Source organism: Talpa europaea (genome assembly GCF_964194135.1).
Source record: "Talpa europaea genome assembly, chromosome: 14".
In the NCBI taxonomy this organism is placed as follows: Eukaryota; Metazoa; Chordata; class Mammalia; order Eulipotyphla; family Talpidae; genus Talpa; species Talpa europaea.
The window spans coordinates 64,863,251-64,881,036 of record NC_140082.1 but is presented as its reverse complement, the minus strand read 5'-3'; the positions used below and the strand labels follow the sequence as shown (position 1 = coordinate 64,881,036).

At 35.3% G+C, this 17,786-nt stretch overlaps 1 protein-coding gene across 1 annotated transcript in view; it reads left to right on the top strand.

Annotated features, from left to right (window-relative positions):
- CATSPERE (catsper channel auxiliary subunit epsilon) overlaps window positions 1-10,454 on the top strand; it is a gene marked incomplete at both ends in the record, with an annotated part of 196,717 nt that extends 186,263 nt beyond the window's left edge. The window contains 2 exons of the mRNA XM_084254054.1: window positions 8,101-8,154; window positions 10,301-10,454. Of these exons, the coding sequence (XP_084110180.1) occupies window positions 8,101-8,154; window positions 10,301-10,454 (208 nt within the window). The remainder of the gene's footprint in view (window positions 1-8,100; window positions 8,155-10,300) is intronic.
- Window positions 10,455-17,786: the final 7,332 nt, after the last annotated feature.

Below are 17,786 nucleotides of genomic sequence, written 5' to 3'. Positions count from 1 at the left end.
TCTGTCTCACTTAGAGTAATTCCTTCCAATTCCATCCATGTTGCCACAAATGGCATGAATCTATCTTTTGGCATCACTGGTTAGTATTTCTTTGTAGATACAATATGTGCTACATCTTCTTGATCCACTCATCTGTGCTGGGGGAAGTTTTTCAAACAAAATTTTAAGAGGAAAGTAGAAAGGCAATAGGAAAATTCAGTAAAAAAGTTTGTTTTTCTGGATGTATGTGATTCTTCTCATCTTGCAGTTTAACCAGAAGCCCCAAAATTAGTGTCTGCCATACTTTAAAACTGAGCATCAATATAGGACTTGGTTCCTTTCTATTAGCTGTTTCAAAGAAGGCAGAAAGTTTATAATGTTTTAATATTGTTATATTGTTAAATTTTTTAAAGAATAATATGGTGAGCAGAAATGGCCTTATGCCAATCTTGGGGAATAATGTGAGCTTTCAGATGGGTCCATATATGGATGTCATGAAAAGAAACTGCATTTAGTGAATCAAAAAAGGGACCATTCCTGCCCCTATCAAGAGTAAAGTGATCTTCCCCCCCCAAAAAAAAGAGAGAGAGAGAGAGAGAGATTGTATGGAGAAAAACATAGGAAGTTGAGAGCTGAGGAGTAATTAGTAAATGCCAGACAGAGAAAGCATCACCTGAGTCCTAGGACATCAAGTGAAATTTCCAAATTACAAAAAAGAGTATGAAAAGCCTATTCTATGTGCCAGATGTTGGAATGCTAGCTTTCTCCCCTTAAGAGAAAAAGTCTGACTTCTAATTCGCAAAGGCTTTCAGTCACATACAATTTTTATCTACCCCTTTTATATGTGTTCAGTTCTGGAAGGTTCTGAAATAGCACCTAAAAATTGGAAGAGGAAATTTAGTGGTTAAAAGATGACAAATGACCTACCTAGTCTTCAGTGCTACCACTTAAGCATGATTCAGGCCCAAGCTTGGGGAAGGAGAAAGTATGTAGTGTTTGAAAGTCACAAAGCTTTATAAGTAGACTGGATTAGGTATTTTATTACCTGGAAATTTCTTGCCCAGTATCTTATCCAAGGGTACGGAGGAACATTTCCACAGAGAATTTGTTTAAAGAGATAATGGTAAGATAGTATAAAATTTCAATTTTACTCTAAAAAGTCCAAAAAATAAGTTATGTTAAAATGTGGCAGCATCACATAATTCAAGAAGGAAGAATATTATTAATTGAAAGAATGAAGTGTCATAGAACTTGGGGTCTCCATTAAGAGACGAGTGTCAGTTATGTATTAAGAGCTAGCATAAGTTTGTAGAACAATGATGTAAAAAAGAAAAGATAATAAAAATTTTAAAAAAGTAAAAAAGAAAAAAGAAAGTTAAGAAGGGGTTACCCAAAGGAGTTATGAGAAGATGGTGAAATGATCCCATGTTTTACTTTCCCTTCCCTTCTTAATCCCCTAAGTGAAGATACTTAATTAAAGTAAAAGAAAAAGTATTTCTCATATTACATCATCTGGAAAATTTGGAAAGTTCTTAAAGTTTTGTGATAGGAAATTTTTACAGATGAGAACCAAAGATCTTCTGACCAGTCATTATCAATTTGCTTACTAGGAGAAGGTGCACTAGTGTACCTTCAGGTTATGCTCTGACCTTGCAGGAGTCACCTTCACTAGCTTATCTGTTTTCTACACCCTAAACCACTCACCTACACTTATGACTATGTCTCCTGGGATCATCCCAATCTCCATCACAGCAGATAACCTCTCTCTCTGAGGGAAACTGCTAAGTGCACAAAGATAAATTCCAGCTGAAAACACAATTTGCACTTTTAGAAGACCTGTTGGGAATGAACTAAACCTATATTGAAAGTCAGTACAGGGGACTTCACTCTGCTGCAACCTCCAGAATAACCCGAGTGGTAGGGACCTGCTGGCTTACCTGGTATAGCTACTGCTTCAGCCACCGTAAGTCACTAGTCCTGCCAAAATTACTATTGCCATGGTCCTGTGGACATTATCTACACACTGATGGCAGTGGGAAACTATATCAGACATAACTGCCAAGAAACAGATTACACGAGCTAATTCTTTCAGTTTGCTTGAACAACACTTCAACTCTGCTTGTATGAGGAATCCTCAACTGATTATCACCAACCTGCATCAGAAAAACATGGGTGGCCAATTAACTTTTCCTGGTAAAAGCAGCTTGCCAAATATTACACAAACCTCCTACAACTGGTTCTCATAGAAAGACGATAACCATCATTCCAGCAGTGGTTTTTCACTAGCAAATAGCTACCTGCCTCAGCTGGAATGGCCTACTTTGTCATTTATTTTTGTCCTTCGTTGCAATTTTGAGTGGTATTTTGAAGGAAAAGGTCAACCTACCTTTCTTCAGAGTCAGAATCCAGGGGTGAAACTCTTAATTCAGACCCACACTAAGAAATTCATTAGCTAAAAATACAAATCTATCTAACTCAATTAGGAAACAATGAAAAATATTTGTTTCAATAAATGAATCAGCAACTGAAGTGTTACCATATTGAGACATCAAGGAAAATGTGTCTGATTAGCAAGGAGTGAAATAAACATAAAATGATATAAAATTCATATCCTTAGTGAGATATTATTTAATAATAAAATAAGGACATGTTATTTTTAAAAGGAGTAATATTAAAATATGAAGTACTTTAACATTTTAAACTCCATTTAGTCAGTGAACAGCACAATATACCCATGTTAAAGCAAGATTTTTTAATTTATAAAATCAAGTAATGGAATTCTCCCAGGAAAGAGGGTAAAAAGACAAAGGTATAATTCTTAAGAGCAAAATATATTTGGAGTTTAGCACCAATGCTATAGAATGTGTTTGTATCCTGCAGCCAAATTCATATGTTGAAATCCTAATCTCTAATGTGATAGCATTTTGGGATAGGACCTTTGGGAGATGAAGGTAGAATTTTCATGAATAGGATTAGCGCCCTCATAAAAAACACCCTGGAGCGCTCCCTTGTCCCTTCCACCATGTAAGAACAAAGCCATCTATGAACTAGCAAGGGACTTGGCAGACATATTAGGATGTAAATGAAAGTAAATAGACAATACAAGTGATAATAACAACACAAAAACTAGAATTCAAGGTGTAGATACTCCAAACTGAACTAAACAGATCTTTCATAAAGAAACAAGATAGAACCCACAAGGAACATATAATATTCATGGATTTTATGTACCCAACAAAAAGTCAGAAAACATAAGACAAAAACTATTAGAACCATGGTAAAAATATGACAAAAGTATGATTTTATGGGGACACTTTACTGTATGTAGCTCAGGTTTTAACAGATCAAGTAGTCATAATATAAATAAGCATTTAGAAACTGGTAATATTTTTAATTAACTTGACCAAATTCAAGAAATACATAAAGGGGGATTTCAACTTACCTAAGATGTAAGCCTTTCACAACTACAAGATGGTGTCATGCTAGAAACTAAAGTAGCGTTTGTCACTAAGTCCAATAGAGTCAGTATTTCCACTGGCACTGGAACAGATAGCTCTTATGTGACCCCAAATCAAAACTTAATTTGCATTTTTTTAGATTTATTTATTTATTTATACAAGCACTGGGTACAGTGCTTGTCAGAAGCACGGGAGGGTGAGAGAATTCACCAGAGCCAGAGCAGGGAACAGAACAGGCAGACTGATGAAATACACTGCTGAGGGGAGCAGTGGGTGGCAGGAGAGGTCTGCAAGCCATGTGGAACCGGTGCTGCAGAGGCTGCAGGCAGCTTTGCTTCCCAGGGGTCAACCGCTGCACCACCAGGGGAGGCCCTTAATTTGCATTTTAAACATATGCATATGTTAGTATATAGATGGGGGAGGGTGTGTTGAGGAAACGTTCCTGAGACTATTTTCAATGGCTACCAAAGCAGGAAGTTAGGGGGAGATTATAACATTGTCTTTTATTTGCAGCCAAATAAAAGTACAGATTTTTAAACAATTTTTATTATGAAAATTTTCAAACCTATACAAAAAGAGACTTGTATTGCTAGCAGGTCTGTATCATGAGAAATGTTAAAGAAAATTCCTCACATAGGGGAATATAATATCAAAACAAAAACTTGATCTATACATAGATAGGAAGAGCTCTAGAAATGATTTTTAAAAGAAATATTTTTATTTTCTTATTTGTAATTACTCTAAAATATAATTGACTATGTAAAGCAAAATAGTAATAAATTACTATGAAGTTTGCAACATATTTAAAAATAAAATAATGCAAAGAATAGGAGAGAGTAATTAATAGTGTCATAAGTCTTATATATAAAGGGATATAATATTTGCCATTAAAATATTATAAACTAATGATGTATGTTACATGCACATCAGATCAGAAAAAGAATCATAACCATAAAAAACTAATAGAGGAGATAAAATGAAATCATTAAAAAGGCTTTAATAATACAAAAAGTACAGAAAGAGGGAGAAATGAATGACAAAAAGAAAGCAAATAGCAAGATTGCCGATATAACTTCAAATATACCAGCAATTACATTAAATACCTATGTACTGAATACCCCCCAATCAAAAAAACAGAGATTGTCAGATTGGATGAAAAAAATCAAGAATGAAGTATTATACATACCATAATCCATATTAAATATAAAGACACAGACAGGTTAAAAGTAAAAGTTAGAAAAAAGATATACCATGCTAACATGAAGTTAAAAGAGTGACTGTACTAATATCAGATAAAGTAGAATTCAGAACAAGGAAGGGATAAAGATGACAAAATAATCTTAAATGTGTATGCCCCTTAACAAAGCATCAAAATACATAAAAACTGATAGAACTAAAAGGAAAACTAGACATACCTGTAATTACAAACAGAGACGTCAACATTTCTCAGAGAAGACAGATAAGGATATAAAACACTTAAAATTGTACTATCAACTAACTCAATACAATTGACAAGAGAAGAACACCAGACTTAAAAGCCTCCAAATACATTTTAAAAATAATATTTTATTCTTTTCATTGTGATAACAGTAGGATTCTCTCCAATGTAGGGTACCTGCCACCAAATCACCCACAGTGCACCATCAATCTCCCACTTTGGGTGCTTCAGTTTCATAGTCTGTTTTCAAGGGTTAGCTTTCCCGTTTGTCATTCTCTGGTTGTTAGTTTGGTTTCTTTATATTCCATTTATTAGTGACACCACCCAGTATTTATCTTTCTCCTCTGACTTTTTCCCCTTAGCATCACCTCCTCCAACTCCATCCATGTTGCTGCAAATGGCACGAATTTATCTTTTCTGATTGCTGCAAAGTCCATTATATATAAGTACCAAATCTTCGTAATCCATTCATCTCTTTTGGGGCTTTAGACTGTTTCCATATCTTGCCTATTGTTAACAGTGCTTCAGTGAACATAGGAGTACAAACTACTGTTATAGTAAATTGAAAAGCAATAATGACTCCCTGATGCAAAGAGGATAAAATCTAAATTCTTAAGCCTTCCATTAAGCCCCCATGCAACAGACACAAACACAACCTCCTACTGCTTTCCTCTGTGTGTACCAAGACACGTCATTACCTTTGCTCATACATTCTTTTTTTTCCCATTCGAAGGAATGTTTATTTATTTTTTTTATTTTATACATTTTACATCATTTTTCATTTTTTAAATTTAATTTTTTTTTGCACATGCATGCATTTTCATCTTGGTTATAGTCCCCATACAATTCCCAGCCCCCTTGTTTTGATCCTACTCCCTTCTCCCCACTTGTAGTGTGCCTCTGGTTTATAGTTGCCTGTTGATTTCGATTTTTACTTTATTATAATTAGGTTTTTTCCTGGTCCCCAAATGCCCAAAAATAGATGACTGGATTAAGAAGATGCTCATACATTCTTATGCCTGAAGTAACCAGGCCTGGTAAACTCTAACCCTTCTTCTCTGTTTATTTAAACTCCAGGAATAGGGGCCTCCCCGGTGGTGCAGCGGTTGAGCGCTGGGTTGCGAAGCTGCCCGCGGCCTCTGCAGCGCCGGTTCGATCCCCGGCTGCTCCCCGGCCACCGGAGGAGGGTCCCACATGGCGCGCAGACCTCTCCTGCCGCCTGCTGCTCCCCTCAGCAATGCACTTCGGTCCTTCTGCCTGCTCTGCTCCTCACTCTGGCTGGGTGAATTCTCTCACCCTCCCACGCTTCTGACTGTACCCAGTGCTTATATAAATAAGTAAATAAATCTTCAAAAAAATAAATAAAAATAAACTCCAGGAATATTAGGGCCTACCATGTGAGTTTTCGATTAGCCTTGGTCATTGATACAAGTTTCCCCTGCTATCTGAAAACAGACTATGCTTAATAAAAATTTTAAATGGAAATGGCATAAAGGAAAGACATGGTTACCAAAAAATATCCTACCAAAACATACCAAATAGTACATAATAAAGTCTAAAATATCACTAACACAGTAAAAATCAAGAATAACATGATAAATATGCACCAATATAAAGGTAGGTTCAGGGAAAGAGCTGGGTGGTCTCTGCTCTCACGGTTCTGGGAATGTGCTGCCTCCGAAGGGTTGCTGCAGAACAGATGCTGATCTCTACTTTTACTTTCACTTTTTGTTGTAAAAGCAAAAATTCTCATTGGATTTCTTTCATTTAGTGAAAAGAGGGATTAATACAGGTCTTTCATAAAACCAAAAGAGGAGAAATGCAAACTTTCCAAAGTTAGTAGATCCCTGTAACTGCTTTGCTGTGAAAATTCCTGTGTCTCCACCATTCAGAATTTACAACAGTGCCTTGTGTTGTCACTTGTGGCTTGTGTTTACATGTAAATTCCACAAATTGGTATGATGGTAGGGAATCTACTTTGGTTGGAATCCTACTTTTTTTTTTTTTTTAAAGAGGCATGTATTTTTATTTATTTGTTCGTTTGTTTGTTTATACATGCACTGGGTACAGTCAGAAGCGCGGGAGGGTGAGAGAATTCACCAGAGCCAGAGCGGGGAGGAGAACAGGCAGAAGGACCGAAGTACACTGCTGAGGGGAGCAGCGGGCTGCAGGAGAGGTCTGCACGCCATGTGGGACCCTCCTCTGGTGGCCGGGGAGCAGCCGGGGATTGAACCGACGTCACAGAGGCCGCGGGCAGCTTCGCAACCCAGCACTCAACCGCTGCACCACCGGGGAAGCCCTGGAATCCTACTTTTGCCACTAGTAGCTACACAATCTTGAGCAAATCATTTGGTCTCTTTGAGTCTTATTTGTGAAGTGGGTCAATAATACCTATGTTATAGCATTCTGATGGTTAAATGAAGTAATTTTGGATAAAAAAATCTCTAACTTTGCTGGGCACATAACTGTCAATAAAAGTAGGTTCCTTTCATCTTTATTCTCCCACATGACAAGTGGGTAGAATCATGCCACTGATATTGAGTTATATCCTCTATCATTCCAAGCAATATTCTAAATTATGAGGATACCAGCAACTTTAGAAATGATAATATAGTTCCATATATCAAGTCGCTAACTCTCAGCTTGCTGTAGGAGTCAGCTGACATCACAGACTCTGGGGTCAGAAAAATCTGAATTCAAATTGCAGCTCTCTACTCACAACTTTTGCTCAAGTAGCTTAACCTATCTGAGCCTCAGATTCCTCATCTAAAAAGAAGGGTTGCTCTGAGGATTAACCAAGATAATGCATGTTACACACTTGGTACACAGTAAATTCTCAATATTTTCACAAAGTATTAATGCTCAATAAGTATTAACCATTTATTATTTTTGTCCACATTATTGTTGATTAATAGTAACATCTTTATTTCCTGTGCCTGGGAACCACTGTTAAATGACAATATCTATACCTCTAAGTTAGATACTGTGTTGTAAACCAGTGTTACCTCAATAATATGAGCTGTTAGGAAGACAGTGAGGTTCCACTGACAAGTTATAAGGAATCTTGAGGTAGCCTAAATTACATACAGGGAAATATTATCACCATTATGTAAATGTGCCTATTCTAGCAGCTGTCAAGATAATAACATTTTAACTAAGATTATATAGAAGTTTTAAATAGATGGTACTTAATTTCATCTATAATCTTATTTTTCTAATTTGCAGTTTCTGTAACCTAACGGCTACATTTGCGATAGAGACCCCGGGCGTGATTCCCAGGTAATGACCAACGCCTCATCAGGCTCTAATGGAGGAAGTTTTCAAAGACAAGGATGGTAGCTAAAAAGGAAAAACAGCTCTCCCTTTGTCTCCCAAAAGTAGAGTCTGTGCAGCCAATCTTCAGAGTCCCCAGAATATATCTTATTATGCAAATTATTATTGTATGGAGTATAACAGAAATGAATTCTAAAAAGAAAAAAAATCTTGGATGAAATGTGCATTTCCAAGTCAGAGGCATTTATAAATCTTTTATTTAGATAAAGGGGTAGCTATGAAATCTCTTTTCCTACATGATAGAAACTTGCTATTTTCCTGGAACCTTGATACGCTGCCCTATATGTGATGTTCTAAAAATTGCATGTGTCTGTTCTATCAGGGATATGGCAGGAAGAAATTCCAGAGCACTGTTACTGCAAATCAGGTCCCTTTTATTCATTCCCCTTATTGCCTCTGTCTTCCCATCAAATGTGTCTTTCAATTCCACCCAAGGGACAGAGGTAGACACCCTTAGTATGGGAACAGGGGGAGAGTTGGTGGCTGGGACCCAATCTCCAGGTCAGCCCCCTACCACCAGCCATTGCTTTAATGCATCCAGGAAAACAAGTCTCTCTCTCGACTTGGTGACTGTTCTTTGGAGAGCAGAGTAAAAAAACCTTAGTACAAAAGTTGGGGCCACGGTGACTTTGCTTCTTTGTCCTGGGTCTGATATTTCTTGTTTTTTGTATAGTGTAAAACAAACATGGAAGACAAATAATTAAGTTACTTTACACCCTAGACCCTATTTTTGGTGCCAATGGAAGATTAATGGATGCAAATAACCTATAAATGAGACAAATCTTACATTGTTTCTAAGTAACTGGGAAATACAGATAAACCTTCTGTGACAATCTCTTCCTCAAAGGAAATTTCCTATCTGTGACTAATGACACCATCTTCACATTCCTGAATTCTGAAACATGGGAGATGTCCTTGATTCCTTCACATTTCTCAAATCTCACATCTTAACAATCACAAAATCAATCTAATCTAACTTCTGAATATATCTTAGATCTACCAAACATTTCTGTATTTCTTTAGCTACTAACTTAAGACCCTCATCATACTCATTTTTTTTTTTTTTTTTTTTTATAGAGGCATGCTTTATTTGTTTGCTGGTTTGTTTTGTTTTTGTTTTGTTTATACATGCACTGGGTACAGTCAGAAGCGCGGGAGGGTGAGAGAATTCACCAGAGCCAGAGCGGGGAGCAGAGCAGACAGAAGGACCGAAGTACACTGCTGAGGGGAGCAGCGGGCGGCAGGAGAGGTCTGCGCGCCATGTGGGACCCTCCTCCAGTGGCCTGGGAGCAGCCGGGGATCGAACCGGCGCCGCAGAGGCCGCGGGCAGCTTCGCAACCCAGCGCTCAACCGCTGCACCACCGGGGAGGCCCCATCATACTCATTTTTTAAAAAACTTCATAACTGTTTTTTTCTGCCTCCATTCTCTGCTTTCCATTCATTCATTCTCCACACTACAATCATAACATCCTTCTAAAATGATAATTCTATACTATATTTCTGAAACTCCCTCTACATTCTAGTCTATACTCTGTACTCTGTTGCTTGATAAAAGCTGTCTTTTTCATCTCTACCCACCTAAAATTCCTCATCACAAACCACTCCACCTCCTTCCTGGCCTCTGGTCAGACTGAACAGAATGTTTGGGAGTGAACTTAAGGTGTCCTCATATCTCCATGCTCTTGCCCATGCATCTCTCTTAGCCTAAAACCTTGTCCTCACCTTAGTCTCTTTCTCTACTCTCAGGCTTTTTTTTTTTTTCTTTTGGTCAAGCTAACTGATACACTCCTAACCCTACACACATCTAGCTAATTCCACCTATACTCAGCTCAGAATTCACCTCCACTGAAAAGCCTTTATAATGCCTTGTTCCCCTAGAACTGTATACTTCTTTCCCTTACTATATTGACCCACAGTGTTTATTTTCCTACCCGATCAGCCTCAAAAACTAAGAGGTAAGAATCTTGAGGGTAGATAAAATGTCTTAATGATCTCTGTTCTCCTGTCAGTGGCATGACTTAGCGACTCAAATATTGTTTGACAAAGTAATAACCAAAGTGAACAATGAGGTGTTTTTCCTTTCTTATTTTAGACCAAGTGGCTACGTGGTTGGTGCTATACTCTTTCTTCTGATGCTCATAGTATTCAGTATTCTAGTTTTGAGCTACTTTCATTATATGAAGATTTATAAAAAATACGTTTATGAACCAACTGACACACATCAAGGAAAACGAAAAGATAATTAAGAAAATTTATTATGGATATATGTATGCAGAAGATGTGTGATGATATATTTATTTTGAGATGTTTTATGACCAAGAAATACTAAATAGAATACTAAATATTATCATATTATTCAATATCTAAAAAAGTCCCCTCAAAAAATTGTTCCTATGTTTTCTCCAAGTAGAAATATTTTTATTTTCACTTATATTGTATGTTATAAAATTAATCCTTAATGTATTTACATTTGTCTTGAGCTACTCTTTATACTCTTATATGAATTTTTAAATAAAATTCTTACCAAAAATATGGCTGATAAAATCTTTCCTAAAAATGAAAATAAATTTTTGGAAAATGTATAATTATAATGTGTCAAGTATTATTTTGCACAAAATTTTCATATGAAAGTTTTTTAAATAAATGTATACAAACAATGTGTCAATTTTAAATAATGTCTTGAACATATATCAGAAGTTTTTCTAATGGTTGAGTCATATGTGAAATTCTTATTTTAATGAAAAAATGCGGATGCTTCATGTTTTAAAATTTGATTTGGATTCCCAAAATAAGCTTCTTGATTTATCTAATGTCATCACAGCCTTCTAAATAACTAATATTTCTAACAGAATTCAACCAGAGAAGTAGAACCTGTGTTTGTGTGTGTGAGAGAAAGAGAGAGAGAGACAGAGAGAAACAGAGAGAGACAGAGACAGAGAGAAAGACATTTTTTGAAGGAATTGGCTTTTTAACAGTAGAGGATGCTAAACAAGAATAATATCCATAGCATAATCATGAGGAATGATCATAGAGATGATCACAGCAACACAAAAAGAATTTCTTGATCAGGAACAAGACCGAGAAGTTCTGACATTACAAAACAGTCATCATAAATACTGAAAGAAAGGAGGTAAAATCATCTTTCAATAATAAAATGATATGCCTAAAAACCAAGATCACTATCAAGAACGACTAGAATAAGATAATTTGATGGCTCCATGAGACAGATATTTAAAAATAAGTATTGTTTCACCACAATAATTACATAACAGCAATAGAAACAATAAAAATAATCTTTTCATTGTGACAAATTTAATAGAATTTATTTTAATGTGATGTGTATGGCATACATGAAATACACTTTAAAATCTTTTTTCTTACTTTTATTTTTTTCTTAAAGATTTTTATGCTTGTTAACTTTTCTTAAATATTTATATGTAATGTTGGTTTACAACATTCTGTATGATTTAGTAGAATAATTTCACAGCACTTCAGATGTATGTTACCACACCACACCCATTATCAAAGCACTCATAATCCTCCACTATAGTCCATTGGACCCCCTCACCTTTGTTCCAAAACGTCCCCCTCCCTCTACATAGCCTCAGTTCTGTAGTCAAATTTCCAGGGTTTTAGTTTTGGTTTAGCTTTGTCTGTTACTTTGTTTTGTTTCTTTAAATTCTATATGAAAGAAATCATGATTTCAAGAGAGGTCTGCGCGCCATGTGGGACCCTAACCTATGGCTGGGTATCTAACCGGTGCTGCAGAGGCTGCAGGCAGCTTCGCAGCCCAGCACTCAACCACTGCACCACTGGGGAGGCCCAATTGAAGATTTAAACAGGAAAATGGGGAGTTGCACAATGTAACAAGAACAACAGAGGAAATTATTTAAAATTCTGCAGAACATTGTGGAAGTAGGATGGGCCAGTGGAGAATTGTATCAATGATCTTGAAGATAATGATGCACAAAGGACCACATGGAAGGAGAAATACAAAGGGAAAAAATGAAGAAACACTTCGATGATTATCTGACTCCATTAGGAAAGACAATAGAGGGTAATGGGTATGCAAGAATGGAAAGAAAGAGAGAAAGGAACAGGGTGTATTCAAAGAAATAAAAGGAAAACTTCCCAAACCTGGGAATGAGCTAAATATGTAAGTCCTTGAAACTGAAAGAATACCTGGTTACTTAAATGCAACAAGAACTATACCAAGATCCATAGTAGTGAAACTACCAAGAGTTCAAAACAAAGAATATTCAGTGGCTAGGGAAAAGAAGCAAGTAATCTATTAAGGGACTCCATACTTACATCAGACTTTTCTGAGGAAACCCAATAGACACGGAGAGAATGGAATGATGTTTTCAAAATACTTAATGTTCTATCCGGAAAGACTCTCTTTCAGATATGTGCAATAAAGGCTTTCCTGACAAGCAGAAGTTGGCAGTTTGCCAACACAAGAGCGCTCATTCCAAAAAAGTTGAAAAGAGCTCTCCTATCTAATTCAAAGAGAAGAAAATCCACAAAAATCTGAACAAGGAAATATAACCAGAAAATTAAAGACAAAATGGCAGTAGCAAATCCTCATATATCAATAGTCACCCTATATGTAAGTGGACTAAAATCACCAGTCAAAAAGCACAGAGTAACTGGTTTGATCAGGAAACAAAACCCAATTTTTTTCTCTTTCCAAGAAATCTATCTGTGCTCCAAATAAACTGGATCAAAGTAAATGGTTGGAAAACAATCCTACAAGTAAACAGAACCCCTGCCCCCATAAAAAACAGTGGCAACCATACTTAGATAAAATAGATTTCCAGCTAAAAAGGTTACAAGAGACAAAGATTGATAAAATGGTTAAGGGATCAATACATCAGGAAGACATCAACTTGTATATATATACACACACACACACACACATACATATATATGATAAGCACAATGATCATCACAATATACAAGACAACTTTTATCAAATATGAAAACAGACATTGACAACAACACAATAGTATTAGGAAAAATCAACACCTTCACTTTCCTCAATGGACAGATCAACCAGATGGAAAATAAACAAGAAAACAATAATCATAAATGAGAAATTAGATCACATAGGCTTAATATTTATAGGGTACTACACCAAAAAGCTGAATGAACATTCTTCTTAACTGCACATGGAGCTATTCCACAGTAGACCACATGTTTGGTCACAAAACAAGTGGCAATAAATTCATGAAGACTAAAATCATATCAGGTATCTTCTCTGATCATGAAAGTATCAAACCAGAAAGCAATCACAAAGGGAAATCCCTTTAGTATGGGGAGACAAAACAACACACTACTGACCACTGGATTAATAAGAACATCAAGGAGGAAATTAAAAAATATCTCAAAACAAACAAATGAAAACACATGCTACCAGAACCTAGGGGACATGCAGAAACTGTACTAAGCAGAACATATATAGCAATGGAGCCCACATCAAGAAACAAGAAAGAACTATCACACCTCTCATTTTATAGTTGCTTGTTGATTTTGATTTTTCCTTGGTATTAATTAGTCTTTTTTCTGGTCCCTTATTTAGGTTTTCTAAATTCCTGATATGAGTGAGACCATCTGGTATTTTTTCTTTTTCTTTCTGACTTATTTCAAGACATACTACAGGGAGGGGGAGAGGGGGTAGAGGAAGCACTAGGGTCAAAATAATGGGGGGTGCAATTGTATGGGGAATATAACCAAAATGAAAATGCATACATTGTGCAAAAATGAAAAATGATATAAGAATCATATAAAATAAAATATTTAAAAAAAATAATCACACCTCTCACTTAAGGAACTAGAAAAAGAAGAATAAACAAACCACGCAGACCTCTCCTGCCGCCCGCTGCTCCTCTCAGCAGTGTCCTTCGGTCCTTCTGCCTGCTCTGCTCCCCGCTCTGGCTCTGGTGAATTCTCTCACCCTCCCGCACTTCTGACTGTACCCAGTGCTTGTATAAATAAATAAATTAAATAAATCCTAAAAAAAAAAAACAAACAGAAAATGTTATAAGGAAAGCAATAATTAAAAACTAGAGCAGAATAAATGAAACAGAAATAAAAAGGACAGTCCAAATGATCATTAAAATCAAAAGCTGGTTCTTTGAAAAAAATAACAAATTAGATAAACCACTAGCTAGGCTCACAAAGATAAAAATGGAGAAAACTCTCATAAATAGAATCATAAATGAAAAAAAAAGTTCCTACAGATATCTCAGAAATACAGAGGATCATAAGAGAGTACTATGAAAATCTGTATAACATTCAGTTGAATAACCTAGAAGAAATGCACAAATTCATAGAAACATACAAGCTTCTGAGACTTAATCAGGAAGAAATCCTGAACAGACCAGTTACAAGCAAGGAAATTGACACAGTAATCAAAAGTCTAAAAAAAAAAATGTCAAGATGAGATGATATCACTGGTGAGTTTTACCAAACTTTCAAAGATGAACTACTACTTATCATCAAACTTTCCCAAATTTTTAAGTTTAAAAGGCAAGCTCCCAAACACAACTTAGAAGGCTAACATTACTGCTACCAAAAGCAGACAAAGACATCACAAAAAAGAAAACTAGAGACAAATATCCCTGATTAACATAGACGCAAAAATCCTCAACAAAATGTCAGCAAGCCAAATTCAATAATGCATTAAAAGGACCATGAACAAGTGGTATTTATTTCAGTAATTCAAGGATGGTAAACAACCAAAAATTGATTTGATGCAATTCACTATATCAACAAAAATAAAAATAAAAATCATATGATCATATTAATAGATGCATAGAAATTCTTTCATAATATTCAACATCTATTTATGACTAAAAACTCAAAGCATGGAAATGGGAGGAACTTAATATAATAAAAATCATATATGACAAACCCACAGTTAATATCATACTTGATGAAAGACTGAAAACTTTCCCTGTAAGGTCTGATACAAGACAATAATATCAACTTTCACACTACTATCCAACATAGTACTAGAAGTACTAGCTAGAGGAATTAGGCAAGAGAGATACAAAAGGAATACAAATTGGGAAAGAAGAAGTAAAACTATCACTATTTCATAAGACATAATAATATATACTAAAAACCCTAAAGGCTCCACTAAAAAACTAATTGAAATAAAAATCTAGTACAGTAAAGCATGAGATAACAAAGTCAATTTACAAATTTCCATTGCATTCCTATATGCAGACAATCCAGGAGAGAAAGGAATCAAGAAAACAATCACATTTAGAATCACATTATGAGTAAAATACCTAGAAGAGAATTTAAAAGGATTTGAAGAACTTATACAAGAAAAACGATAAGACGATAAGACATTGTTAAGAGAGGTAGAAGATATACAACAATGGAAAAATATTCCCTAATCATAGATAAGAAAAATTAACATTAAAATGGCTCCTTTATCCAAAGCAATACACATATTCAATCCAATCCTAAAATTTCAATGACATTCTTCAAAAAAAATAATTATGCACTGCTAAAATTCACATGGAACAACAAAAGACCCTAAATAGCCATAGCAATTCTGACTCCCCCCCAAAAAAAGGATGATGGCATTACACATTCACACTTCAGACTATTCTACAAAGCTATAGTAATCAAAACAGTGTGGCATTTAAATTAAAAATAGACACACAGAAAAACAAAATAGAATTGAGACCCCAGAAATAAATTCACACTTATATGGAAAGATTATCTATGACAAAGGAGACATAGCATATGTTGGAGAAAGGGAAATCTCCAACAAAATTTATTTGGAAAACTGAGTAGCCATATGCAGGAGAATGAAGCTAGATCACTATCTCATACCATATACAAAAATTACCTCAAAATGAATTAAAGGCTTGAATGTAAACCTGAAACCATAAAATTCATAAAAGAAAACAGGCAAAACATTCCATGACATTGGCTTCAACGATGTCTTTATGGAACACTCTCCAATAGCAAGTAGAAAAAAAGATAATATAAACATCAAATAAAAGGTTTCTGCAGAGGGAAAGCAGCTATCATTATAATGAAAGGCACCCTACTTAAGGAGAGAAAATATTTGCACATAATACATTTGACAAGGCGCTGATATTCAAGATCTATAAGGAACTCAAACAGCTCGACAAAAAGAAAACAAATAACCCAATCAAAAAAGGGCAGAACTAAATAGACATTCTCTAAAGAAGATATTCAGATGGCCAACAGCCTCATCAAAAATTCTCATTGTCAATTTATCATCAGGGAAATGGAAATAAAAACTACAATGTGATATTACCTCATACCTGTGGAAATGGTACATTAAATTAACAAGAATATGGAGAAAAAGAATGCATTGTACACTGTGGATGGGAATAAAGACTGACCCAGTCCTCATGGAAAATAGTATGGAGTTTTAAATTAAATATTAAAATAATTAATAGTTATACTAAATTATATTTATATTTAATATAAATTAATATTAAATCATAATATTAAATTATATTTATATTTAATAAATATACATTAATTATAGTTAATAAATATAAATTAATATTTATATTAAATATATCAAAATATTAAAGATAGATCTGCCATATGATACAGCAATTCCTTTCCTATGCATTTAGCCAAAGAATGAAGAAACACTAATTTGAAAGGATGTATACACCATTGACAATAGCCAAGTTATGTAACCAACCTAACTATTCAAGTACAGATGTGTCAGTTAGGAAGATGTGATATATATGCACAATAAAACTCAGTCACTTTTAAAAAGATGAACTTCTGCCATTAATGACAACATGGATAAGTGGAAGTGGAGTGGATGATGCTAAACAAAATAGGTCAAAAGGAGAAAGACAAGTACTGGATGGTACCACTTACATGTGGAATAGAGAAATGATGGGTGAGAAAGAACCAAACCCATAAGAAACGCTAGAAGTTTGGCTGTAGAAATGAGGCTACTAGGGAAAGAGAAGGTGGAAAACAGGTGTGGAGGGGGCCCAAAGGTCTGTGGGTGATTGGTGGTGGGTGGGAAGAGGTGTGATCCTGTATCTCTGAATCATATACATCGTTGTAAATCAATTTTACCTGAATAAAAAAATTAAACAGAGTGGGAAAGTCATAAAACCCTCAAACCTGGGAAAGAAGGAAATATCAGAAAAGCAGGTTGCAAAATTTTCTCCTAATGTAAAACAAAGTGCACAAAGAAAGAAAATATGATAATAACCAAATTTAAAATGATGCAATTCCTGTTCATATTTATTTTATTGTTATTGTTTCCCACCATATTGAATTGATACTATTTAATAAATCATAAAAAATAAAACTTTTTTCATTGTGAACAAAAGAATGAGAAACAGAGTGCATACTGCAAGTACAGAGAACTCTTCTAAGGAGTCCCTTTTTTCTCAGTAATGGGAAGCAAACAAATGGCAGGCAACAGGAGGCAGAAGTGAAGTGAGCAAGAAATTATGAATACTGATAGGAACAATCCAGTAGTTAGAGGAAATTGATGACCCAAAAGAGATGGAAGCTGGTCACTGGATCAATATCCTTATGCAGGA